The sequence below is a fragment of the Diospyros lotus genome, chromosome 5 (assembly GCF_014633365.1).
Source record: "Diospyros lotus cultivar Yz01 chromosome 5, ASM1463336v1, whole genome shotgun sequence".
NCBI classification, from domain to species: Eukaryota; Viridiplantae; Streptophyta; class Magnoliopsida; order Ericales; family Ebenaceae; genus Diospyros; species Diospyros lotus.
The window spans coordinates 4,286,362-4,312,766 of record NC_068342.1 but is presented as its reverse complement, the minus strand read 5'-3'; the positions used below and the strand labels follow the sequence as shown (position 1 = coordinate 4,312,766).

Sequence of the window (26,405 nt, the reverse complement as noted above, 5' to 3'; positions counted from 1 at the left end):
AAACTGCATGAAAACAAATATGTTATTAAAATTTCCGAGTTTTTGGTTTGAAGAATGGGTAAAAACAACAAAATCCATAACCAAACAAGCCCTGAAGCTATGTTTATATCCAGAAACTAATATGAGCCTCAAAAAACCATGCAGCCTAGTAATGGACGGCAACTTGTGTACAAACCTCAAGAAAGCATTGGCTATAACTGTTATACATGCTTTCTGCTTTGGTATAATGGAGTCTTGTAAAAATCATCTCCATGAACACCATCTTATTTTGGGAGGGAAATGTACAATGAAAATTTCAAGCATACTATTGCAGGTGATAAGGATTTTAATATGGCCACTTTTCTTGAGCTGTTGATCTAGAACTTTGCTCCCAATATCTTCTCATAAATCTTCCCCTTCAATTCATCATTACCCAACAAAATCTGGAAACAGCAATAACTTAACAAGAAAAACCCGAATGTGTGAACTCCATACCTTAAGAATTTTTGCAGACACCAATACCTTACAATTTTTTTTACGGTAATGATGTGGCAAAGGTATTTATGCAATTATAAGTCACTTAGACAGATTCTTTCCTCATTGATAAGCAAGGTCATTCTATACAAAAATTCGGCATAGAATTTCCATTTCACGCGCAACTATCAGAATTCAACGCCGATAACTATAATTATCATCCATTAACCACTTAAAAAACGATTTTCCCGAGCACAATATACGCATCATTTGTTCGCATACGCAAGTACCCATACTTATTCGAAAAATACAAACTATCGCACCGAACCCTAGCAAAGACCTCCTCTGCCTGCTTGTATGAGGAAGAGAGAGGTAGCAAAGATGAAAGAACATGTACCTTGCCTTCGGGATGAAAACAGGGGTGAATAATCCCATTCATATCCAGGTACAAGTTGTCGAACTCCATGCCGTTAGGGTTTGGGTTGGAGACGTCAACGGGGAGGACGACGCCGTTCTGGTTCTGCCTCGGCTCCTCCTCCACGACGTCGACGATCGACTTGGGGTAGCGATCGGCCAGCCACCTGTAGAACGCCGGAACTCCCATCGCTTTTCCGGTAGGCCGCTGGAAACTTCGCAAGGATTCTGTTGCAGAGAGGCGGCGGCGGTGGAGAGAAAGAAATGGCCTTATTTTTCTTCTTTTTTTTCTTTTTGTTTCTTTTCGGCACGGAGCCTGAGACGGCTTCGCTGTGTTCGCTGCAACTTGATTCACGATTTTTTTTAATAATAATAAATTCGGTTGGACGACTGATGGTTTACATTATTTTATAAAAATAAAATAATATTTTATTATTGTTATAATATAATTGAAATTCATTTGTTCCAAAAAAGTTTAGTAAAAAGTTGACAAAGCCAAACAAAATAGCAAGATCTACTCAAAAGAAGTTATCAAAAAGGTCCTGCAAAAGGGTCTCGGGTGTCTAAAGTCGTGGAAAAGTCTATCGAGGGAGCCGTGGAAGGGTTTTCTTTAGAAGTCATTAAGTTTTCGAGAAGAATTCAAAAGATGAAAGGTCATGAGGTATTTATACCCTCCTTGAGGGATAGGCACGCGTGGCAAGTCTGGACACATGCACAGGGGCACGTACCTTTTAGACGAGAGCATCTAAATGTCACTGGGTTAGGTTTTGGGAGAACTTAGCCTTTGTAAGAGCTAACCCTCTAAAGGCCTTTCGGGGACCAGTTTCCCTGAAGACCTCAAGACTCGTTGTTGTAACATACTTTTCATAGGCTTTCCTCCAAATGACATCAAAAAAAAAGTTTCTCGAATAAGTCTATTCAGACCTAAAAGAGTCTTTTCTCCTAGAAGAATTTTCCGCAATCTTATCCCTTGAAGACCCAAAAACCCTTTGGGGATCAGTTTCCTCGAAGGTTTCAATAGTATTCTGAATACCCTTTAATGACTGTTTCCCCAAAAGTCCAACTAGTCTTCTAAAGACCCTTCAAGGGCTAACTCCCCGAAGGTCAAGTCCTCTCGAAGCCTAACCAAGTGATATCCGAATGCCCTCACCCGAAGGGTCATGCCACGTGCCCCTATGCATGTGTGCCACATGTTTAGACTTACCACGTGTCTTAGTCCTCATGCCCTCTACTATTCGTCTTCTAGACCATTTCTAAAGACCCAAATACCACATTCCAACTCTTTCGCGACCACCCTTTCAAATGACTTATTCGAGAAGAACTTGCTCTTATGACTAGTGCTATCGATTTTTTACCGAACTTATTTGAGACAAACAAGTTTCAATTATTGTATTATGGTAACAACGTATTTATATATAATAACCTAAGATATAACCATAGAGTGGAAGTTTAATTCTAGTTACAATGGTTAATAAACTTAGAAGTCTTTACAGTTTAAGGCTTGGGTCTTTCAATTTTAAATTATATCTAAAAAATTGTTTTAATTTAAAATTGAATAAGTTATGCTCGAATTTTATCCTAAAAATTTAAAAATTTGTTGGATCCAATCTCAACAACATATACACTATATATAGTGTAATATATTGCTTTGTATAAAATGTAAATTATGTAGTATATATAGTGTATATGCCACATAATGTACACTAGTGTGAGTGTAGTATGTATATGCAATGTATGTAAATTGGACTAGTTCGGCCCAATCTTACCCTTATTTGGTCTAATTTTTAATCTGAATTTTGTATCAATTATGATTTATTGTAATACAATATTCAAATTATATATGATTGACATTCCTAATTTGATCGTAATTAAAATTTTGAATTTGATCGTGATCAAAATGTTGATGTTGTCAAATTCGATTTTGATTGAAATTTATCTCATTTAAAATAAAATATTCACGAATAATCTTATGATTAAGATATAATTTTTCATATACATCTATAGATAATTTTAGATCTATAATTAAGTGTCTAATGCCTTGGAATTAATTGCACCTATATCACTTTTGTTGTAGCAATATTTGCTTTGTGATATTTTGTTATTTATGTTCGTAGTTTTTCCCGATTAGTATTTTTCAAGTAAAATTACATGTTTGTCTGTGTGATTGATAGTTTGATTATGGTTTATATTTGAGCCAATTTTATAGAAATTTGTATCAGAGTCATTGGATCAAACCATCAATTGTTAGCAAATCTCAACAATTATATATGCAACTTATACACCATATTTTGTCTAAGGTTCCTAGTAGTCACCATCGCCACCATTGCTCGCATTTGCTGTCAGCCACCATTGTGGCCTCTGTTTTGTCCTTAGCCTACAATCATCGACACCTTTAGAAGTCAATATGCCATTGCTGTTGACATCGAGTTTTCTAGTCTTCTACGTCACTGCCTTAGTTCGGTTGTCATCGATTTTCATCTCATTGCCTTCTCCGATTGACAATTATCCCATTACATCACTAACAACCATTAGTCTTATTCGCCATCTATCATTGCAACTGTTATTGCTAGGTATTTTCGCTATTGTTAGCTATTTCAAGCACACCAATATCTGGTCTAAACCTAACCCGCCAGTGATTTGACCCACTCCAAATTTGTCAGCCCAAATCCAACAGATCCAAATCGATTTGTTTGCCCAGATCTAATATTCTAGTATGTTTTCTATTTGAGTTTTATCATCGACCGTTTAACATTATTTGAAGTTATTTGATATCCGTATTTGGCTACTTTGAAGTATAATATTCTTTTATTGAACCATAATATTGAATTTTTGCCATAACATGTTAAGATACGTGCAACTTTGGCATATAGTGTCACGACCCAAATCCAAGGACAGTGATTGGCACTACCCCTAAGAAGTTGAAGACTCTAATAGGAAATAGCAAGCCTGCAATACATATATTCCTTTGACATTTTAACATTTCAATTACATCACAAAAATATTGCTATCATATTTATATTAAAAAAGAAAGCGCCCACCGGGCCAAATTTATCGTACGCTTACAATATTCAACATTTTTCTAATTTACATAAGAAATAAACTCAAACTTCCCCATGCCCAACTACCATGAGATGAGATGTACATGATGTAACCAGAGCATGCCTAAGGTGCATGTAATGGAATCGTTTACCACGACTCCTATTGTCACAATTGACGCCGACCTACAAAATCTGAAATATTAAAAGGTAAGCCTAACACTAGCTCAGTGAAAGATAACAAGTATTATAATGGGGGAAATTTATAATCAATGTATCAACAAATAATCATTATGTCATGTCACGACTAATGGTAATCATAACAATATACAAGATGACAAATAAACATGCACATTTAGGACGTTAAGCTAGAACCATAATTCTCATTTCCATGTTGGCGGCCAAGTGTACGCCTAAACATGAACATGATAGTGGCCAATCGCATGCCCAAACATGAACATGATAGTAGCCAAATCGCGCGGCCAATCATGAACATGTTAGCGGCCAGTCGCACGCACGAACATGAACCATTTCCATCTCGGCAGCCAATCAAACGCCCAAAAGTATACGTGGTGTATATGAAAAAAAATTCAATCAACCACAAATATCAATACGAAATCGTGAATAGTATATGTAGAATAATGGGATGACAAAAAATATGAATGCAACAATTACCACCATAATGCAATTTACCCACTCACAATATTATGAAGATTTGGAATTCCCTCAGACGCCTTTCGGTTGGGGGGCGTCAAAGTCACCTAGCAAAATTATTAAATCACATGAGAATTAAATAAACACAAGACCAAGGTCACATAAGATTTGGACCGATCCGAGGCTGCCACAAATGGCCAAACTCAACCTCGAGCACACTTGACTAGTCTGTGAACCAATTGGGCCCCGCTAAGCTATGCCTAACACAAAACAACCTAAATCAGTCACAATGGCTGTCGTCGCCGATCGTCGTCGGCCGAATATTTTCATGATCAGAACCTACCATTAGAACTGTCAAGCAAATGAGCTCAATATATACAAAAATGAGCCAGATCTAACAGCTAAATTTATGTAGATCTTATTTTTAATTTTCAACTAGATTTGAAAAACAAACTATTTGTCGCCGCCGGCCAGCATTTTTCGACAATCCAAGACCACCACTCAACTCCCTTACCCCTATAGACCAACATACCCAAAAAAAAATCAGCCAAATCTGACGGCCTAATCTTTCTAGATCTAAGCTTAAATTTTTGGCCAAACAAACCACGTGTATATACATACACATACCATGAATCTATGCTAAAATAAAGATAATAAAACTAAAAGACTTACTTTCTCATAGATCGAGGCTATTTTTACGGTAAAAATATGGTCAGATTCAAGATCAAGTGGTTGGATTTCACAAAATTGGTGATTTACAAAGAGTTATTGGAAAATAAAATGAGAAATAGTGAGAGAGTGAAAGTGAGAGTGAGAGTGTGACGGGCATAATGAGAAAAATAGGGAAGGAGAAGCTGGGAGCCTTAGTGACTTAATAGTTACTTGGGCCGAACTCTCATTGGGCCTTGTCAAAATGAGGCCCAAGTGTTGGGCCTTATACGTAGATTTAGACAAATGTGGAGTTATTAAAGTGGATTTACAATGTGGAGTTATTAAGATCGGTAAAGATATGTTGAACCTGATTTCGTTGCTCAAGTTTTAAGTGTGATTGGAGATATCCACTATAGTAAACTTTGTGTGTATTTAATTGGTATTTCTCGTGGAATGGATTTGGTTGATATTTATCAGGTAGATTAACTCTCCATGATTTTGTTGGAAGAAATAATTTTGAATAATTTCATATTTGAATTTCATGTTAATGTGGAATTTGTTATAATTATGATTCAAAATTTAAATTTATCTGTAATTGGAATTCATAATTTGACTGTTATTAAGACTTCAAATTTGACTGTGATTAAGATATTGTCAATTTCAATTTTAATTATGATTTATCTCATCTAAAATAATATTATCATGAATCATCTTCTGACTAGGATATAGTTTTCTATGTACATTTATAAATGATTTTAAGTTTATAAATAAATGTATAATGCCTTGAAATTAGTTAAAGATATATTACTTTTGCTATATAGATATTTACTTAGTGATATTTTGTTATTTTTGTCTATAGTTTTTTTCAATTATATTTTTTTAAGTAAAATAATGTGTTCGTTTGTATGGTTGATGGTTTGATTGTAATTTGTCTTTTTAATGTGAACAAATATTTTATACATTTAACAATTGATGAAATTTTTAAAATTTATAATTGGTGTCCATTTTTCAAAAATTTTATGAGAATTGTAAAATTATTTATTGAAATCTCTTTGGCATTGTGTTAATAAATTATATATTTATTACTAATGTTACACCTCGTGTTTATTTCATGAGTATTAAATGGTCGTTCATTAATCAATTCATGTTACTCGTATTTATATTATTATGTAACTCTTATATTTGATCGCAATTAAAAAAGTCGTGTGTTAATTGTTATTATCTGCATTGCGAATATTTACTAAGATGGCTAATAGCCAATTGCCCAATACTATAATACTAAAATTAGGGTTAATTATACCAATAATCATTCAATTTTGTATTATGTTATTATTTGGTCATTGAACTTTGAAATGTTACCTCTTAATCACTAATATTTCAAAATTGTTACTGTTTAGTCACTAAACTTTAAAATTTTATCTACTAGTCAATAATATTTCAAAAGTGTTTCTCATCCATCACTCGTAAACTTAAAGTTCAGTGACTAAAGAGTGACGAGTAAGAAATGATTTTAAAATATTAATGACTAATAGATAACATTTTAAAGTTCAGTGATTAAGCAGTAACAGTTTTAAAATATTAGTGACTAATATGTAACATTTAAAAGTTCAGTCATCAAATAGTAACAGAATGCAAAGTTGAGTGATTATTGGTGTAATTAACCCACTAAAATTGTTTGATGAAATATAAAATAAGTTAGGGGTTGTTTTATTTGTTTTTTAATTTTATTTTTGAATTTATTTTTAATTTTGTATTTTAAGTGTTTATTTTGAGATTTATGAAAACACGTTCTTTTTATTTATAGCGTTTTTCGCATTTTAAAAATTTTGAACGTATTTATAATAAAAACATTAAAAATGACTTTTTATTATTTTGAGTTTTCTTTATAAATTTTTTTCTTATTTTTTTAAAATATAAAAAAAAATATATTTTTATTATTTTAAAAAACTAAAAATTAAAAATAGACTGAAAACATAACAAGGTCTTACCCTCTTAATCACTTTGGCCATTGGCTTGTAAATTTTTAAATAATTTTTTTAATATGCATAATTTATAAATTATTATGTATATTTAACATTTAAAATGCAAAAAAAAATTTAAAGCACAGCAAGTCGAGTCCTTAAGAGTTAAGGCCATCTCCAACGCATGCCCAAAATTATTTTCAAGCCAAAAAATATGAAGGAAAATGCTGAATTTCATCTCCAACCCATTTCTCTATCTGTCTTGTCACTTCTCAAAATTTGACTGAGTTTCAAATGCCTCCTTAAATATGAGGAATTAAAATTTGTTCTCTATTATTCAAATGACTCTTTGTATCAGATCTAGAATTTGAAAAAGTCACCAACGATGAGCTGCAACAACGACAATAGACGAGGGCGAGGTCAAGGAGTAGTAACAGTGGTGGTGATCAACAAAGACTACGAGAAGAACAATGATTGTATTTGGTGTTGGCGACGAGTAGAGCGTCGTCTTCTCCAAGTTTCTCTGACTTAATCTAACGAACAGTGACATCGATAACTCCGTCCTTCAAATAACTCTGTAGTTTGTGGATGTATATATTTTGTAAGTGTTGAATTGTTGGGGGAATATCATTTTCTATTGTTTATTAATGTTTTATATATTTAATTATATATATTTTTTATATGCAAATATTTAATTATATATTTTTTTGTATGTAAATATTTAATTATTTTGTATAGTTGACTATATATTTTGTGTATGCATGTATTTTATGATTGTGTATTTGATTATTTTGTGTATTTATTTATTTATTTTATGTGTATTTGATTATAGTAATAAAAATTATAAATAAGATAAAATAAATATAATTAAAATTTATCAATAAATAAATAAGATAGGGAGTAAAATAGTGAAGAGAATAGGGAATGTGGTTGGACTAATCATAATTTTTTAAAATAAAAATAAAATAAAAAATAAATTATTTATAATATTATAGAGTGTGAGATAAGAAGAGGAGTCGAGATAGCCTAAGACCTCTGATTAAAATTTTGGGCCAAGTTGAGAAGCGCTATAAAATTACCCACCCTGACCTGTTAGGAGATAACATCTTCGTCGCCGAGACAGCTTCGAGATCTACAATAGGTCAGATTTGTCCTTGGATTTATTTCTTTCATCTTCCCTATTCCGTTATCTGTTGTTGATCTATTTGGTTTCTCGGGAAAATTCTGCATTGAGTCAGTAGGTGTGTTATTGTTTTCCTTCCGTCTTTTACACTGTTTGGCCAGCGAGAAAATGCTAAAAGAACTGGATTGGAACCTTTCCGAATTCAATCAAAAGTCCCAACCGGTGGGCATAGAATTGCTCAGTGAGACTTGGCTGGATTGGTTGTCTACGGAAATAGAAAGCAAAAGAATCAGAAGGATTCTCAAATTTATTTTCTCTCTTTCATTCTCCATCGTTTTCTAGACAAGGAAATAGAACACTGGGATTTTCTATAAGGCACGTTGCGTTTATACTTCGGGTTGGATGGTTTTAGCGGTATTGATTGCGTCTTAGTTTCTTCTATACGTGTTTCGTTTTAACGTTACTGTTGTCTAAGCGTTGATCTGAATGATTTATGAATTGTACAGGCAAAGATGCGATCATCTCTATTATAGTCTTGAGTGTTTTAGAACCTACCTTCGATTCCATATAGCTTTGGATTTTGGATTCCTGTTCAAAGGCTAAGTCGGTTTTCTAGAAATGAAGTCCAAACTTTTGATTTCAGTAATGAGCTATGTTTTAAACCTTTGTCCCAACAGTCTTGCCTTTTGTCCATTCTTGCAATTGTTTAACGACCACAATAAGCCTTAATCTCACTAGTAGTGGATTCATGATGTTTGACCTGACAAGTTTTATGCTGGTTGGCTGTTGACTGCCTAATGCTACCCTCCTCTTTTATCTGGGCTTGAGATTTATTGTGAATAGAAGAAACACCTTAAGCACTAAAGTGTTGATGGAATTACTCAATCTACAAGCAGAGTTCATTGTTGCAATTGTTTTCCTCTAGTACATTATTTGTGCAGCTAGTTATTTCTGATCTTAGGTTCTAGACATGTTTACCTTATGGTTCTATTTCCTAGCCTATGCTGATGAAAATCACAAGGAAGGGACATTAATTGTTTTCGCTATGTTTGTTACCCTGCAGTGAATAGACTTGGAATTAATTTAGGCCAAGTATTTGAAGTTGGTACGTCTAGTTTAGAGGTTTTTGTGTACCTGGTATTTCTAAGCTTCAATTATTTAACTCTTTATGTTTGCACAGTGGTCTGACCAATATGGCAGAGGAGAAGATTGCAATTGCGAGAGATGTGACTGAAGTAAACTATTTCATCCCTACTTGTTATCTGATCTTACCTTTTCTTTCTTTTTTCTTTTTTTTCTTTTTTTTGTTTTTATGGAGCTTGAATTAAGAGATATTGCTTATCAGCTGAGTTTCTTGTTCTTTTCCTTGTACAGTTGATAGGTAACACACCATTGGTGTATCTTAACAACATTGTGGATGGCTGCGTTGCTCGTATTGCTGCCAAACTAGAGATGATGGAACCTTGCTCTAGTGTTAAAGACAGGTATTTATTTGGTAGCTTTTATTCTTAGCCGGAAGATATTCTTGCAATCTTGCTACTTTTAATCTTCATCGCAGTGTTTGAGGACATATGTATCACGGGACTCTGCTTACAGATTTTGAAATGCAAATCATCTTTGTTGTGCAGGATTGGGTACAGTATGATACAAGATGCAGAGGAGAAGGGCCTCATTCAGCCTGGCGAGGTTAGTCCAACAAAGTCTTTTTCTTCTTTCTTTGGATTGGGATTTGGATATGTCACATGGACACATTGCATGACTGATATTTTTACATTTGATCTTCTTTTTTTTCTTAGCTGCTTTAGTATTTATGTTCGTGTGACTGTTGTTTGACGAAGCCATGTTTTTCAAAGTGAGAAATTCCATTCAATTTGGTGCATTTAGATTTGATCAGATGTGAAATTATGATCTGGGTCCAGATAAAAAATAATTTCCTTTATTTTCACTGCAAGTGTGTCTGTTCCTTGTATAATATTCATGTTAACCTGATAAATTTTGCTTTCATATTGTCTGCTTGAATTACGATTGCTGAAGAGTGTCCTAATTGAGCCTACCAGTGGTAATACTGGTATTGGCTTAGCATTTATGGCGGCAGCCAAGGGTTACAAGCTGATTATTACAATGCCTGCTTCTATGAGCATGGAAAGGAGAATTATTCTCCGAGCTTTTGGAGCAGAGTTGGTTCTTACAGATCCTGCCAGGGGCATGAAAGGGGCTGTTCAAAAGGCAGAAGAGATAATGGCAAAGACCGCTAATTCCTATATGCTTCAGCAATTTGAAAACCCTGCCAACCCAAAGGTATTGTTTCACTATAACTTTGTTTCTGTATTATCAGTATAAGTTGGTTGCTGAACTAGATTAATTTTTGATTGATACCAATGTTTAGATCCACTATGAGACCACTGGACCAGAAATTTGGAAAGGCTCGGGTGGCAAAGTTGATGCCTTTGTTTCTGGGATAGGAACAGGAGGAACAGTTACAGGTGCAGGGAGGTACCTTAAAGAGCAAAACCCGGACATTCAGGTTTGCCTCACCCTTCTCCCCACCTTTTTGTTTCTTCAATGTTTGATTTGATAGGAAAAGTCATACTAGTTCAGCATATGCCTATCTCTATCTTTCTATCTCTTTCTAGATGACAAATGTTCTTATTACATGTGTTGCTGGCTTGCCTTCACTATTCATTTCAGCTATATGGTGTAGAACCAGTTGAAAGTGCAGTTTTATCTGGAGGGAAGCCTGGTAATGTTTACTATGTCACTGGATATTCTTTGCTTGCTCATTGTCGGCGATATTCCTGAATTTCTTGTGCATTGTTTCTTGTTTTATATATGTATGATTGGGTTGGATGGTTGAAGTGTATGGTTTGGATTTAATAGTGCTTCAACAGGCATCATTAGGTATGCCTTCGACTTAAAATGCACTAAAACAGGCTGGAGTATTCTGCCTGGCAGCTTCCAAGATCTGGGGAAGTAGATGCAACAGCAATATGATTATGGATTTATTATTACCGTGATATGGGACTCATGACAAACTTGAAGAATGTAGTTGTGTACATTTTTAAGAGAGTAGGATCAAAGTCCTTTTTTAGATTCTAGATTGTAGTGTTACTGGTGTTTTGTGCTCGTACACTTTCACTACTATGCTAGCAATAATTAAATACAAGTACATGCCAATCATTTTTAAAGCACAAGTACTTGGAAGTTCTTAGACCTTTTTTATTAATTTCTTCCGTTGATTTTCATCTTTCCTCTTTATTGACTTTGTGGGCAAATCCATTGCTTTAAGGCTTCTTTAATACTTTTTTTTTCTTTCTGGTGTTAAAAAGTCTTAGAAAAGCAATAGGCAGAAAAAGATGGCTCTTTTAAAAAAAAAAAGGCTGTGATTAGGAAAAATAAAAAGGGGCTACGACTGAGTGTTGGGAAAAAAAAAAGCTTGTTTCTTTTTAGTTATTTTTGTAGTGGTGTTATTCAAAAAATGATATTGGCAAAGCTCCTAGAAGGCCGAGCAATTCATGAAGAGATCCATATGCCAGTAATTTTTGCAATACCCTTAGAATAAGATGAATCTTATATTTTATGGAAAGAGCTACATAAAAATGTGAAATATATCTTCTGCCTTTAATTATAGTGAAACAAAGCTAAGCTGTTTGCTTAAAAAGGCAACAGTAAAAAAGCTGAATGTTGATCAATATAGAGTTTGTTATATTGATTAACTAGATCACATTAGTGAATATATGAACCCTAAGCAATACTTGGAATAGTCAAACTGATCGTGTACATGCTACATGACTTGGGCCCTGTTTTTAGCACCAACTCTGTAGTAAAAAAGCATGCTTAAAAGACTGTAGATAAAAAACGCTTATTAAAAAAAAAGGTTACAATAGAATTTTTGGTAATTACTTGCGAAGCTAGTCTTGTGATATATTATGGATAACGTTAATTTGAAAGTAACATGAAATAGCTTTCATATTTCATATTTCTGTCCTAATATATACTTAAATTAGAAGCGGTGCTCCTAATTAATGTTAACCTCAAGTGTAACTGACCAAAACATGAAGGATTAAAATAATCAAATGTAGATTAGGGATGTAAATTTATTAGCAAAAAGAAAAGGGATGTAAATGGGTCCCCAATGGGTTCCAATAACCCCATTTAAAATTAAAGTAATAAAAATGATGATATAGGCATAAGGCTTATTTGAAAGAGCAACACACACACATGCACGCACACATATGTATAATTTACCCTAATTTGTGTATCACATCTGATGTTTCAGGCCCTCATAAGATTCAAGGAATTGGTGCTGGTTTCATCCCTGGAGTATTGGATGCCAATTTACTTGATGAAGTCATTCAAGTAAGCTTCAGATGCTTTCTAAGCAGTCTCATTGCTACTTGCAGTTGCAGCCTACAAGCATATTAGCTTAATTATCATATGGTCTTCTTTTTTTCTGGACATACAATGTTTTACACAATTTTAGTATGGATTACAGTAACCCTGTTAAGCTTTGCTTTCTGAGGGAGGAAAAAATTCACAAGTTCTAGGATATTTTTAAATTAGGTTTACTCTTGATGACAAAGAAAAGGGCATTATTGAAACTTCATTTTTTTGTTTTTTCCCCAAACAAAATGGCAGATATCAAGTGAGGAAGCTATTGAAACTGCTAAAGTTCTTGCCTTGAAAGAAGGTTTGCTGGTAAGTTTAGAATTTTTCATTTTGGTTCCTGTAGGCTATCCTAAAAAATTGAAAACCCATAACTTCATCCCCTTTTAATTCATAATTTTTTATATAATTTATGGTAACATATTATTCAGGTAGGGATATCATCTGGTGCAGCAGCAGCAGCTGCAATTAAGATAGCTAAGAGGCCTGAAAATGCTGGAAAACTTATTGCCGTAAGTTTTATTGAGCTGCGTAGCTGTATTATACTGTTCTAGTTATACCCATACAGCTTTGCTGTTGAGTTTTGTGATTTGTTTATATTTTGTTGTCAACTGGTGAAAATTTTGCTGTGTGTGTTATGTTTTGGTTCAGATCTAAGTTCCCACACACATTTGTGTGTGTTTTTCCTTCTCTTTTTCCTTTTTGTTTTCTTGACAGGTCATCTTCCCCAGTTTTGGAGAGCGTTATCTGTCATCTGTGCTGTTTGATTCCTTGAAGAAAGAGGCAGAGACCATGGTTTTTGAGCCCTGATGTGTTTCCTACGCTTCAGAAAGGTGCTCATGTGTCTTCATTCTGAAACGTGAAAAAGAAATCATAATTTAAGGGTTGCAATGCAGTTTTCGTCGTTATTTTCTTGCGTTGGGGGTTTACTTTATCATGGCTTTTCAATAACTTTTGCAAATATTCCTGTAGTTCAGTTGATGTTTTCACTTTAAAATGTCATCTTGACTGGCTTGGACTCATAGCTCCGTACTGTAAAAATAAAAACCAGAGCTTGCACAGAATGTGTTCGAAATGAAATTTCTTTGCTTGAAAATTTCTAACAATAAAGAACCCTGATAGTCACGTCTAAAGAAGATTTCTAGCACCCCTACCTTTCTCTTTTTGCATGGCAAGATATCAAATTATGAAGGGTGATGTCGTTGTTATTTGTTTAATATTTGTTCATGGCTCTTCCAATTGAGAAGAAAGTATTTTAAATCCATTTCACTGTTTTTAGTTCCACTAATTTCTAGTGGATTTCATTTTATTAACAAAATGGCAAAAACTGAAATGCCCAAAAAACATCTCGGGTAAAATTCATTCGATTTCTTCCTTCTCTTTCTATATCATATATAAAAAAACTAACACTAAACGGAAACGAACCAAAAAAGGATAATAATAACATATTCCAATGGCAAACAATACAAACAGAGATTAAACCCTAAACTCTATGATAAGTTGGAGATTGAACACTAAACTCACTCAAGAGGAAGGCGGTTTCCGGCATTAATCAATTTCAATCCCTCTTCTGGTTAAGCCTAGCCGCTGCAGCCACACAGGCTGACACACCTCCCGGACGGGTAGCCAAGTCTCGATTATTTCTTAGTTCTGCGCCAATCACCCCTTCAGCATCTCGTCTGGTCGCCGGCTTATCTGCCGGCAGCTTGGCAGTTGCATCCTTTCAAATGAATGTCTAATTAATGATATAAATATATACATGTATATAATTGAGAAGTACTTACGCAAAGAACTTCGCCTAATCTGGTCTTCTCCTCGTCGTGGACCCGAGCATTGCGAATGGCGGCGGACTGAGCTGCGGCGGCGACACCGCCGGGAACGATGTTGGCGCGGCCGGTTGCCCTAACTTCGGCGGCTTGGATCGCCGCCGCGTCGCTGTAATCCACCGGCTTCCGTCCCGATGTCAACGCAGTAGCTTCAAGTGCCTCCCCGATCGTAATGCTTCCGTACGTGCCTCGGTAGCTCGACGGCGGAGCAAGCCGTTCTGGTTGCAGAACCACCTGCAGTAGTGAATCAATGTTGTTAATTTGTTTAGTTTGGATGATATCGCCATTACCATCATTAGAGCGTATAAATTCCGAAACCTAATACTCAACTCGCTCCTCGTCCTCGGGCTGTGGCCTCCTCGGCTGTTCCTGGCTCATCGTGATCAGTACTGAGAAATTATAGCTTCAAATTCTTCAGAATTATATATATGCGTATATATATATATCACGTGTATGCATGTATTGTCCATGAAGCAATAGGCAGTTAAAACGTCTGTCTGAAGCCTGACACGTGGCAGCAGATCCAGATCTCTGGCGCTCTTCTGCACATTTTCTGGCGTGGAGGTGTTTGTTTCGCTAAAATTGTTCCTCCCGTTTGATTTTAGTGTGTATATATATATATATATATATATAGAGGGGTGAATTCAAAGAGGAGGTTAAATTTTTTTTTTGAGATATAAAATTATACATCACAAATTTTGGGGTGGACTGAAATTTTTTTTGACTAAATTATTAGTAAAATTTATTAATTTTTATATTAAAAATATTTTTTTAATATCAAAAAATAATTTTAATATTAAAACAATATTTTTACACGCATGGATTCGTCCCTATATATATATATACATGCATATATAATCAAATATGTTTGATCTCCTGCTCGCGTCAGACATTTCTTATCTTGTTTGACACGAATGTGTCAGCCTCCCAATACATAGAAGACGACCACCCCCTATTTTGCCGCCCCACACACAACTATCAATCATATAAGATAATTTAATATTTTTTTTAAATATTATTGTAATATTTTTTAATATCATGTTTTTATTATTAAATAATATAAATAAATTATAACTTAAAAATATTTTATAAAAGATAAGTTTGTATCGAGCATTGTTTATGTTACTCGACGCGAATGCAGATATCGACTTAAAATATATTATTTATAAGATTAAATAATATTTTGATTGAGTGATAGAATTAGTTAAGATAAATTACATTTTAAATTTATCAAAAACTATATATATATATATATATATATGCTTCCTAAGAGGCCATTCTCTCGCAAATCCAGGTGAGCATCCTCTCTGAAGCCTTGTTCTCGGCGTAAACCAGCCTTATTGACAATATCTTCTGTTGGAAAAATGACACAAATTAGCATTATGTTAGACTAAATTTTAAGTAAAACTTGTTAAATATTTTAATCGAGTTGAAATGAATTCATATTTTTTGGCATGAATAGATCGATGTAATATATTTATATGCCCAAAAAATAAATAAGCTTACACATTTTGTTGTGTTCACTTTCCTTCTTCCACTAAGTCTTCATTTTTCCTAAAAATTGAGTGCTATTTAGTACTTTTCAATGTTTTTTTAATTTTTATTTTTTTTGGCAAAAACTAAATTACTTCTCTATTGCGGAAAATAAATCTTTAAAAATTGAGGGCTATTTAGTACTTTTTGGTTTGATAAAGATTAAAATTTACCCCTTTTTTTTTAATTATAGAACATCATTCACTTTTAACCAATTCTCAAACTAATCTATTTAGTTTTAATAACTATGATCCGTAAAGTTCTTGTTTAAATTTGTAAATTCATTACTAATGAGTCAAAAAGACACCACTTAGTAGTAGTTTGGCACAATGTCATTTTTGACCAGGTGTCACTTTATTAAACCGTTTGGTTACATTTACATAGAATCAAATGTCAAAATATCCGGTTTTCTTCACAACATTACATAAATTGTGCAGATAGTTCATTATGGCCATGTGATTTTCATCAAAATTTAGTGTCTAAAGCAATCTATTGCTCTTGATTCACGAGAGAAGAAATTATCACGATCAAGGCACACCAAAATAGGACGACCATGCCACACCACATTAGTTTAATGATGTGGTATGTATCACGATTATACTGAATATTTTCACCTCTAGCTAAACCCCATGGTCCTCTCCACACAACATGGTTCCTGATCTAGGCTGCCCCATATGTAATAGAATCAACACAAAAATAACAAGATGCAAACTAAATAAAAGCTCACAGAAGGATGGAAGAAGAAAAGATAAGCCGCCACAGGGCTTTTGCAAATTGATTTAATTGAGTCTATTCAATCTCAAAATCACTGGCAAGATTGATAAGCAATTGTCAAACTCACCACCAATGACCAAAACACAAGCACCAGGCAACAGCCGCCAAAAAACCTTCCTGGAATTTCAAATCTATTCCGCTTCCTTTGAAGGGTTCATCACTCGTACATCCAGTGATGGACTTCAAAATTTGGTTCTATTGATGATTCCAATATGTCTGCTCCTACTTCAATCTCGTCAATCCTTCCCACAGCACCTTAAACCAACAATGAATGGACAAATAAGTTTTTTAAGCCACTTGAGAAAAAAAATATCCTCACAACAATTTTGGTTAATTTTCTACACATGTATGTGGCCGAAGTAGTGAATTAATTCAGTAAAAATAAACACTACATAAGCAGGATTATTTGTTGATGGAGGTACTCTTCACCCAGAAGGAACAGCCCTACATAGACCGGATGTGCGGATCATGTGGGATGCTACATCAGGGAAGAGAAACTCTGCAGATTTGATATTTCAAGGACAAAAAAAGCTCAAATGCCTTTCAGTGAAAGTTGCTAGGGAGCCATTATGGTGCACTAGCAAAAAACACAATGCATGTGCAATATAAGGAAGTCACTATACCCAATATCAGAAAGTAACATGGCATAGCTTTATCCCATGAATAAACATGGCCATTGTATATTGGTGTTACAAAACTATCCCACAAAATTGCTTGTTGAACATGAGCATAAACAATATCCTTCTTCAGTAATGAAACCTAGCTAGGCAAGTCATCTGTCAATTCTCTGCAGTGTGCAAAAGCAATGCAAATACATATATTGGTAGTGCCTCCAAATACAGATAATTGAAGAGTCATTATTTATAAAAGCACTGTTTTATAGATTATTTTAAACTTGGTTTTAGCAGAAAAATAAATAATGTTTCATGTGAAAATTTTCTCTGCCTGATGAAACCAAGCTATCCCTCAAAACAGCAAATAACAAGCACTTTATTTGAATCAGTAACCAAGCAGCAGTGATAGTGTTACATAAGTAATCCAAATCCCTTAGTTGAAGTTGGGACAAGGTTTCAGTAATTACAGCAGTTCAGGAAAACCCTTAAAAAAGGGGGTTACCTTTTGTATCTCTTGTTGGAACCACACGGGCAGGGTGCATTTCTACTTATTTGCCCACTTTTAGCCAAATTCGATCGGGCAAGATCCAGTGGTGTTGAACCCATTAGCTTTTGAACCTACAGAACATATACCAATATTATTGAGTAAATCACCAAAGAGCTAGCTATTGAAATAATTTAGAGGTTGTTTTTTTCGTGTTTCAGTTTTCAGTTTTGAATTCATTTTTAATTTTGTGTTTTTAGTGTCTATTTTGAAATTGCTGAAAGTACGTTTTTTTTGTCTGTAGCATTTTCTGCGTTTTGAAAATTTTGAGTGTATTTGTAATGAAAACAGGCAAAACGACTTTTTGTTATTTTGAGTTTTCTTTACAAAATTTTTCCTTGTTTTCAAAAATGTGTTTTTGAAAATATTGAAGTAAACACGTTTTCACTGTTTTGAAAAATTAAAAATAGCTTAAAAACAACAAAGAGAACAGGATCTTAGTGTTTCAGTTCCTCATAAATTTCAGAGAAAGGAAGAGGAGATAAGGCTCTGAACATCAAAATTTAAGGATCCTGACTTCCAGCGGACACATTTCTTATGCAATTAAATGAATCCAATAAAATTTACAGAATAAGGTATCAGCTACAAAATTTATAACAAGTACACAAAACCAAATTTACACTGGTTACCTAATTTTTCATACTTTTAATACTATTTTTTCTTTATTCTTTTTAATGTCCAGAGCCTAATTTTTCATACCCAAAACCACATTTAGTGTTTTTCCTTTCTTCTTTTTGATGTCCAATTCATGGATCCAAGGGTAGTTGAGGCAAAGAATGAAAATTGCAGAGGAATGACCAGCTATCAAACTACTTTCTAGGAAAAGCCAGGGTCCATTTATCACAAAGGGCTCCAAAAAGAGCAAACTGTAAAAGTTCCCCCTTGAGATGGGATATCCATCTGTCTTCTCATGCTCAATTACCAGATACACTGTTATCTAGTAAAGCAAGCCATAAAGAGTTGGCAAAATGTTTGTTTCCCAGTACTGGAAATCAAGCCTAGAACCTGGGGACCAAACAACTCCAAAATGAGAAAAAGAGAGACTAAGCTACAATCACTTCGTAATTCACAAGCATCCTAAAAAGATCACAGAAACATCTCATCAGAGCCTATTACAACACCAGTTATTCATCCAAAATCTAACCGTCAGCCAACCCCCACCCCCACATTAACCCAGACAACAAACTTCTAAAAGTCCTTCAACCTCTCACGATTATGCTTAACATACCAAACTCTGACAGAGTAGAAAATTCTATGCATAGAACCAATCCCCCTAACTCAGTTCCACTCTTGAAAACAATAACTATCCTACTAACTGGTAAACCATCATAATCATTTATCAAGTAAGCACACTTTTAGGACACCAGTTCTCGTGAAGATGAGAAAGCATGTTCCATAACAGACATAAATGCCAATTATTCCTTGCAACTAGAGCTAGACACAACTCAATTAACAAAACTGAACCTCTCTTAACTGTAAATCTAATTAATCACACTATTCATTCTTGTGGAAATCAAAATGGAATTCAGGAAAAAAACCAAAATAATTTCTAATGGTCACAATCATCCATAAATAAAAACTTCAGAATCATATAACACACACACAAAATGGAACTGTATAGGCAGAAATTTTCCAAATACCTCTGCTAAGCTCTTTGGCATTGGCTTCCCTTCTTCCTTTAACTTCTCAATTTTCATGTGCGCTTCTTTAGCCCAAGTAAACTTTGCCAAGGCGTTCTCAACATCAATGAGTGTGCAGTTACAATGCTTTGCTGTTTCCTGCTTTTGGCTACTTTGGAGATCCTACAATTGATAAAACAAAGAAAAGTTGAGCCAAATGGTGAATGGAAGGAAACAAGTTGAACGTATTCACAGTCTTCAGCTTCAAATGTTTGCAGTTCATCAACATCCAATTATTCATTACAGCAACCTAGACTGGTGGCCCAGTAAAACAACAGTGAGACAGAATAATTTTACCATGGCACAATCTAATATTCAGGATTAGCCATGAAAACACCCTTCAAATCTTTATTGAGAAAGATTACAAAATTACCATGTAATGTGTATCAGACAAGGTGAGATTTTTTGAAGTAAATAACAAAAGACAAAGAAATTGGGTGTAGATGTGTGCTTATACAGCAATTCCACAATACCTAAACAGGAAAAGCGTTCTTGGTATCTCAATGTACATGCACTTCTTGTATGATCACATGTGGATAATGCTGCACATTTTAGTTAAAATATGCTGAGAGCTACTAATTTGCTTATGTTCAATTATACTGGACTAATATTGTTAAAACCTTTTCACACGATCAAAGGCATCAACATTGAAATCAACAATCACGATCCTTTTAGTGTGTGTGTTGTGTGTGTTTTTTTTAATAATTTTTACATCATCAGTCAAACTCGAGAAAAGAAAATGTATTGAAAGAAATCCAGTTAAGATATAAGCTGGTGTCAAATCTTATGTGTAGATGCCACTATAACAAGTATACTATAGTGTAAACAGCAGATAATAACAATAATATATCAAGTCTTAATCCCACCTAGAAATGTTGCCTAAATTAATTCTCCCTAGTCATTTCTACATCTTCCGCTTGAAAGCAAGATGAAAATAAAAGCAACCTGTCCAGTAGGATCAAAACCTCCAAGATACCGGATAATGGCCTCCTGCTTTTCGAATGCGTCGGCGAAGGTGGCTTCGCTGCTTCGCCCGACTATATGCTGCTTGAAGGTTCCCAACTTCCTCGCATTCTTCATTTCATCCGCAAACCCTACAACATATATACATATAATTATATTATATACATATATAGATCGCAATATTCAGTAGTTGATTTGTGAAATGGTTGGTCACTTACGGAGGAGGGTGAAGGACTGGGAAGAGTCCTCGGTGGACTGGGAAGGACCAGCCGCAGGGGCGGCGGCGGCAGACTTTTGGCCGGTGAAAACCCCTTTGATCTTGTCCTTCCACGACCCATCGAGCTGCCTCGAGGTGAAGATCCACCGCTGCTGTGAGTGTCCGTAAGGGTAACTCGACGAGAAAAGCCTGGCCGGACGAATCATCGTGATACATAGATACAACGGTCGATTCACATAATACGGATAACAGTGTTCCGCAGATTTTTTGTCTCTCTCTCCGGCGACTGACCATTGGGGACGATGGAATGATCATGATTCCCCATAAATCGATAGGGTTTTAGGCCCGAGGGTTTGAGTTTGACTCTGACCCTTAGATTACCAACATACGACGTCATTTTGTGTATTTTTTATAACGGTAATAAAATATAACATAACGGTAATACGAATATACGATCACATCATTTTGCTAACATACTACTACTCACATAAAATTTGCCCCTTAAATATCATTTGTAGTATTTTTATTAAATAATAATATTTATTTTTAATATTTTGTCTCTATTATTTCATATTAATATAACCATTTTGGGTTTTAATTCTATTAGAAAGAGTCAACAATATAATTTTAATTTTATAAATCAACTCTCAATGTCATAAAAAAAACATAATGCATTTCAAAATGGATGCAAAGACTTATCAAGCACTTCAAAGAGTTAGGAAAAAATAAAAAAATAATTAATATTTGAAAAATATAAATTTTATAATAATATACCCTTAGTTAGATTGTACGAAAATGAAAACGACACACTTTTCTTGTATATGATATTTTCTTATTTTTATACGACACTCATCTTTATCCTTAATAAAATATTTTTATTTTACATTACATCTTAAATACCAATACCCAAAAGTACGACAGCAATTTCCCAACAGAGTAAGCTTAAAAAACACAAGCACATAAGCAAAATAACAGGGTGAGGATGAATACAGGTAAAAAAATTCAATCTTGAAAGAACAAGCCAAAAGCATTCAATATTGGGTAACCTGAGAACCATGGAACTTGCAAGTCAGATAAGGAGAGAAAAAGCCACTTGCTAAGAGTAGATCATACCAATAATGCAGATCACAAAATTGTGTACTTCTAAAGCAATTGATCATCACAAAGACCAACAATGCATATCACAAAATTGTTCTGAACAAGTAGCCGATACCCAACAGATATTTGACAGACAGTGATGCAATGGCAGAATTATGAACAAATTAGAAAGCTTAAGTTTCATTGTCGATGACAAGGTCGAAAATTTGAAGGACAGAACATTACAAATAATTACAAGGAAGCTTTCTTCAAATCTCTAAAAACCTAAACAAACCATGTCAGTTGCAAGGATCCTGTAAACAAATAACTCAGGGATCCAACACGCCTTATCAAACCACACCCTTAAGAAAGTCAATGATATCACAACACACACTGTATTTGAAACCTATAGATTAGAAACCCAAAACCATAATCACATTATACCATTAAGAAGAAAAGAATGACCAGTTAGCAGTGACTTATACACTTAGCTCAGGTCAGACATTCTTCTTCTGTGACGAGTGAGAGTGATTTTCAAGTTTGGATCCAAAGAACTGATCATCTTGGCACGCAGTATGGTGGAAGGATTGGAATCTGAAAGATTGCATTTGGTGCTATCGCTGAGGGGGGTCTTTGTCTCTCCATGATGGGATTTTTCGTTTGATTTCAGAAGAAGTGCTCTGAAATGAGGATCTGTGTAGCTGAGAGACTGAGAAGCTGAAGTTTGCACTGATCTGCGAGCTCCTGACCTCAAAAGTCTCGATCTGGCATCAATATCTCTTTCAGCAGCATGCTGCCTCTGGCGACTGGCCGTGGTGGAACTCATGAACCGAGGCACAGAAGCGGTAGCTTTCTCTTTAGTTACTTTTTCAGATGTTCTAGGTGTTTCCAGGACTTCTCTGGACCCTTCCACAACACTTGTGGGAGTCTTACCCTCCTCCTGAACAACCTCATACATGGCTGAGAACAACCTTTTGTTTTCACTTAACAAGAACTCAGCCTTTTGTATTTGATTGCTAACTTTCTGATATTCTTCCTCAGCATTCCTCATCTCTTCCTCAAGCTCGGCAATCCTCTTCTCCTTTTGCTTTTTCAGGTCCTGAAATGATACACTGAGATCATAACCGTTGACAATTTTTTGAAATCTGCTTGATTTAGTTATGAAGAAAGAACAGAATCTACCTCCCCAAGTTCTCTGGAGGATTCTATTCCTCTTGCTCTCTGTGCGAAAGCCAACGAACAGGTTGTTTCCCCAGCATCCTCCTCACATTGGCTTACATGCACTAGCATCAACACCTTCGACCCATCACCTAAAGCAGTTGTAAAACAAACGAACCCCAATACGTATGAACTAAGTAGACATGTCTGGTTTGGTTTGCTAGTGACAACAGTAAAGTTATGATGTCCATTAAAGAAAGATGGACATGAGATACTTTACCAAGGGAATCTTTAAGAATCTGAGTTAGCTTGCTATTTCTGCAAATAAAGTGTAAAGTTTAATCAGGAAAGAATATGAGTTAACTTGCAATCGCTGCAGCTAAGTGTAAAAGTCAATCAGAAAAGAATCTGAGCTAGCTTGCAACTTCTGCGGGTAAAGTGTAGAGTTTACTCAGGAAGAGAAAATAGTCACCTAAAACCTAACATGGTTCCTGAAACACAGATATTCTCCTGCTCACTTGATACAGGCCGAGTTATCTCTTAACAAAAAATGAAAAGCAATGGCATTAGAAGCTGAAAATCATACCCACTAGAAACTCACCTGTATGGAACATGACCTCGTTTTCGTCTTAGGGCAGCAATTACATCACCAAGTGCCGAAAGAGAAAGATTTATGGCCCTTCCCTCATTGAGTGTTTGGCCAGTGGCTCCCGTTTTCAACAATCGTTCACTTCCTCCAAGATCAACCATCCACAATTTGCTTGCTTCTGCATATCCTCCTGAAGCTTCCTCGCGTCGAAAAATGTTGATCCTTGTCAAGCTAGACATACGTAACTAGACAGATAATGTAAGTCCAATCAATTCATCTAAAAAGGGAAATTTTTTAAATCAACCAAGAACCCACCAATGTGATCTACTAGATGCCTCATTGACACTAGTCCATGAAGTAGATCTGACCCGCCTACCCCTGGTGTACCAGCAACTTGCTTTTGAGAAATTAGAGGTCTCCACCTCTGTCAGACCTTCAATCTCTATGAATCCCTTCAGATCTGTTTGAACATTGAGATGGCTACACAAGAGTCAGCCAAACTGCAGTGATCTGTGTGTGCATGCGCGTGTGCAAGCGGACATGGGGCAACAGACTACTTACCATTTTGAAACAGCTCCATATGTTCTACAGGAGGATGATTTTGGAGCCAGTAAATCTCTTAGATTACCCAAGTAAACTTCTAACATGCTAATCGTAAAAGTAAATGAAGCAGAGGCATCCAACGAGGCTTGGCGAAACAGCTCCTTAAGAGCTCTAAGAACAATCCCCGGAGAATCATTGGTCCCATCCTGAAAAATCATCCACAAGAACAAATACAAACATCAGATTTCTCAACAAGATGAGTGCAAGAAAAATAGCATCTACACATCTCATACTGACCATTGTGAATGTCTTGCCAGTCCCTGTTTGTCCATAAGCTAATATGCATACATTGTGCCCATCTAGTGCCGATCTGAGGATTGGTGCAACCTCAAGAAAAACTTCTTCTGCAGAATATTAATGCAGTATAAACCTATTAAAACAACTGGGGAAGGATGAGAGAAGACAAGACCACAAAGCATATGCAAGAAACACTTAATATCCACATGCCAACCTTGGGTTGCTTCCTGAGAAAACACTTTATCAAATCCAAATTCTTTCCTACTTCCAGCCGATCCAATTACAATCTTTTCTGATCCAAGCCCAACCACAATAGGTTTCGGAATTCTCCGCTTGGTTGATAGCAATGGTCGAATCCGACAAAACACTCTAATGCAGCCTATAAATTAGAATCAATTTTGATTAGCAGTTCAAACAGAAGCTTGATCATTCATACTATCATGCATTTTACCTTTGGTGTCTAAGATCTTATTCAATGCTTCTCTTCGTTTTTCGTCCAATGACCTCTGCTTCAACCTCAACCCCATAATTTGTCCTACATAATCAAATCAACAAACACTTTCCAATCATGAATATTTAGCACCAAACCAGATTAAGTATCAATAGCCATAAAAATTACCTTCTAGATTCGATACCGTCTTCTCCAACTCAATCTTTTCGTGCTCGGGAACCACATTTACATGGGTGGAAATAGCAGGAACCTGCGGAGACTCCTGCATTTCGGAGTCTGGATTTAAGCCCAAAGGTGATTCTTCTTTCAGATACACTCTTCCAATTTCTAGAGGCGATAAGATCTGTTCCTCTTTCTCTGTAGAAATGAGCATCTCTGGGCTAAAATCCAGGCCAACTGACACAACACAATCACCCTTGTGGAGGAATTCCAAGTTTGATCCCCGGAAAATAACACCACTTTCCGAGAAAGAAAACAAATAAATTCAACCCAAATCTCTTCAACTCAAACCCTAAAACAAGATAAAAATGGAGCCAATGCCACATCCTCAGAAAGACCCATTTCCTCTCTCAGATGTCTGTACAGTACGGCCAGATTCAGTCACAAGCAAACCCTTTTCTTCAGATACACAGCATCATTAACACGGTGGAGTAGAACCGAAGCTAACCCTCTTCAATACAACAAATAAAAGAAAAAGGCCAAGAAACCCTGGTCAGAAAATCAAGATTTAGGTCAGAAAACAACAAGTTTGAAAGACCCTGGACCCAGAAAACACCACTCTCAGAGATGCTCCAAAAGAATTTGATTATGCATACTTGCGCACACACACAAATATATATATATATATATATACGTACATACACACTCAAAGATGTTGATTCTAATCCCTAAGCAACAAGGATGCAGTGAAGAATTGAGAGAGAGAGATCAAAAACTCGGATGCCCGACACCCAGATTTTATGTTCAATGATTGGTCACTTGAACAAGGACCCAGAATTGGAGGTGGTAAGGTAAAGTGTAGACAGTCACAATCAGGGGTATCAAAGTCACCCTTGACCAACCAAAAAAAAAAAAAATAGTAAATCAATAAAGCGGAATTGAATTGCTTGTTATAGATCTGGAGTGAACTGTCCAAACCCCCAAAAAAAAAAAATTAAATATGGAAATAAAAAAACGATCTTTTCAGGCAGAGGGCAGCGTGAGGAGCGGGAGAGGCGAAGTAGCAATTTGAGGAGTAAAAGGCGGCCTCTCTGCCCCAATATTGGGATTCCTGTTTGGATTCCCATTTGGATGTCAAATTGGGACAGGAATTTTTGGCCTTGGGCTTGTAGATTTTTTTTTTAACTAGTGGACTATTATTATTTATTAAATGAGATTTGTACACCACTACTCAAATTAAATTATTTAACAAATTACTTATCATATAATCAATGGTACCATCAATAAATGAAATTGGTATTTTAGAT

General features: G+C 35.3%; 5 protein-coding genes across 10 annotated transcripts in view; 1 reads left to right on the top strand and 4 right to left on the bottom strand.

Annotated features, from left to right (window-relative positions):
- LOC127801141 (5'-3' exoribonuclease 4-like) overlaps nucleotides 1-1,197 on the bottom strand; it is a 67,351-nt gene extending 66,154 nt beyond the window's left edge. Inside the window, exon 1 of the mRNA XM_052336012.1 lies at nucleotides 851-1,197. Within this exon, the coding sequence (XP_052191972.1) occupies nucleotides 851-1,057 (207 nt within the window). The 5' untranslated portion in view covers nucleotides 1,058-1,197. The remainder of the gene's footprint in view (nucleotides 1-850) is intronic.
- A 6,999-nt stretch (nucleotides 1,198-8,196) lies between these two features.
- Nucleotides 8,197-13,748, top strand: LOC127801494 (cysteine synthase-like). Of its 3 annotated transcripts, XM_052336696.1 has the most exons (12): nucleotides 8,227-8,309; nucleotides 9,355-9,396; nucleotides 9,472-9,526; nucleotides 9,666-9,775; nucleotides 9,920-9,977; nucleotides 10,326-10,589; nucleotides 10,678-10,815; nucleotides 10,980-11,031; nucleotides 12,568-12,647; nucleotides 12,927-12,986; nucleotides 13,106-13,186; nucleotides 13,392-13,748. In XM_052336696.1, exons 3-12 carry the CDS (start codon nucleotides 9,485-9,487, stop codon nucleotides 13,482-13,484), a joined length of 978 nt encoding a protein of 325 aa, XP_052192656.1. In that variant the 5' UTR covers nucleotides 8,227-8,309; nucleotides 9,355-9,396; nucleotides 9,472-9,484; the 3' UTR covers nucleotides 13,485-13,748. The 3 variants fall into 3 exon arrangements, with proteins under 3 accessions (XP_052192655.1, XP_052192656.1, XP_052192657.1); XM_052336695.1 differs by lacking the exon at nucleotides 9,355-9,396 and having other exon boundaries at nucleotides 8,197-8,309; XM_052336697.1 differs by lacking the exons at nucleotides 8,227-8,309; nucleotides 9,355-9,396 and adding an exon at nucleotides 8,337-8,409.
- Nucleotides 13,749-13,866: 118 nt separating this feature from the next.
- Nucleotides 13,867-15,061, bottom strand: LOC127801496 (late embryogenesis abundant protein 47). Of its 3 annotated transcripts, none has more exons than XM_052336699.1 (3): nucleotides 14,831-15,061; nucleotides 14,459-14,734; nucleotides 13,867-14,394 (listed from the first exon to the last, which is right to left on the bottom strand). In XM_052336699.1, the coding sequence occupies exons 1-3, from the start codon at nucleotides 14,876-14,878 to the stop codon at nucleotides 14,233-14,235; spliced, it is 486 nt and encodes a 161-aa protein (XP_052192659.1). In that variant the 5' UTR covers nucleotides 14,879-15,061; the 3' UTR covers nucleotides 13,867-14,232. The 3 variants fall into 3 exon arrangements, with proteins under 3 accessions (XP_052192659.1, XP_052192660.1, XP_052192661.1); XM_052336700.1 differs by having other exon boundaries at nucleotides 13,867-14,379; XM_052336701.1 differs by having other exon boundaries at nucleotides 13,867-14,369.
- A 1,706-nt stretch (nucleotides 15,062-16,767) lies between these two features.
- LOC127801495 (uncharacterized) lies at nucleotides 16,768-21,140 on the bottom strand. The gene is made up of 5 exons (XM_052336698.1): nucleotides 20,826-21,140; nucleotides 20,590-20,738; nucleotides 19,606-19,767; nucleotides 17,924-18,039; nucleotides 16,768-17,062 (listed from the first exon to the last, which is right to left on the bottom strand). The coding sequence occupies exons 1-5, from the start codon at nucleotides 21,028-21,030 to the stop codon at nucleotides 17,044-17,046; spliced, it is 651 nt and encodes a 216-aa protein (XP_052192658.1). The 5' UTR covers nucleotides 21,031-21,140; the 3' UTR covers nucleotides 16,768-17,043.
- A 935-nt stretch (nucleotides 21,141-22,075) lies between these two features.
- Nucleotides 22,076-26,163, bottom strand: LOC127801493 (kinesin-like protein KIN-14U). Of its 2 annotated transcripts, none has more exons than XM_052336692.1 (11): nucleotides 25,797-26,163; nucleotides 25,108-25,647; nucleotides 24,940-25,023; nucleotides 24,703-24,867; nucleotides 24,489-24,595; nucleotides 24,210-24,397; nucleotides 23,964-24,128; nucleotides 23,661-23,879; nucleotides 23,340-23,377; nucleotides 23,084-23,211; nucleotides 22,076-23,000 (listed from the first exon to the last, which is right to left on the bottom strand). In XM_052336692.1, the coding sequence occupies exons 2-11, from the start codon at nucleotides 25,310-25,312 to the stop codon at nucleotides 22,389-22,391; spliced, it is 1,911 nt and encodes a 636-aa protein (XP_052192652.1). In that variant the 5' UTR covers nucleotides 25,313-25,647; nucleotides 25,797-26,163; the 3' UTR covers nucleotides 22,076-22,388. The 2 variants fall into 2 exon arrangements, with proteins under 2 accessions (XP_052192652.1, XP_052192653.1); XM_052336693.1 differs by having other exon boundaries at nucleotides 25,801-26,163.
- Nucleotides 26,164-26,405: the final 242 nt, after the last annotated feature.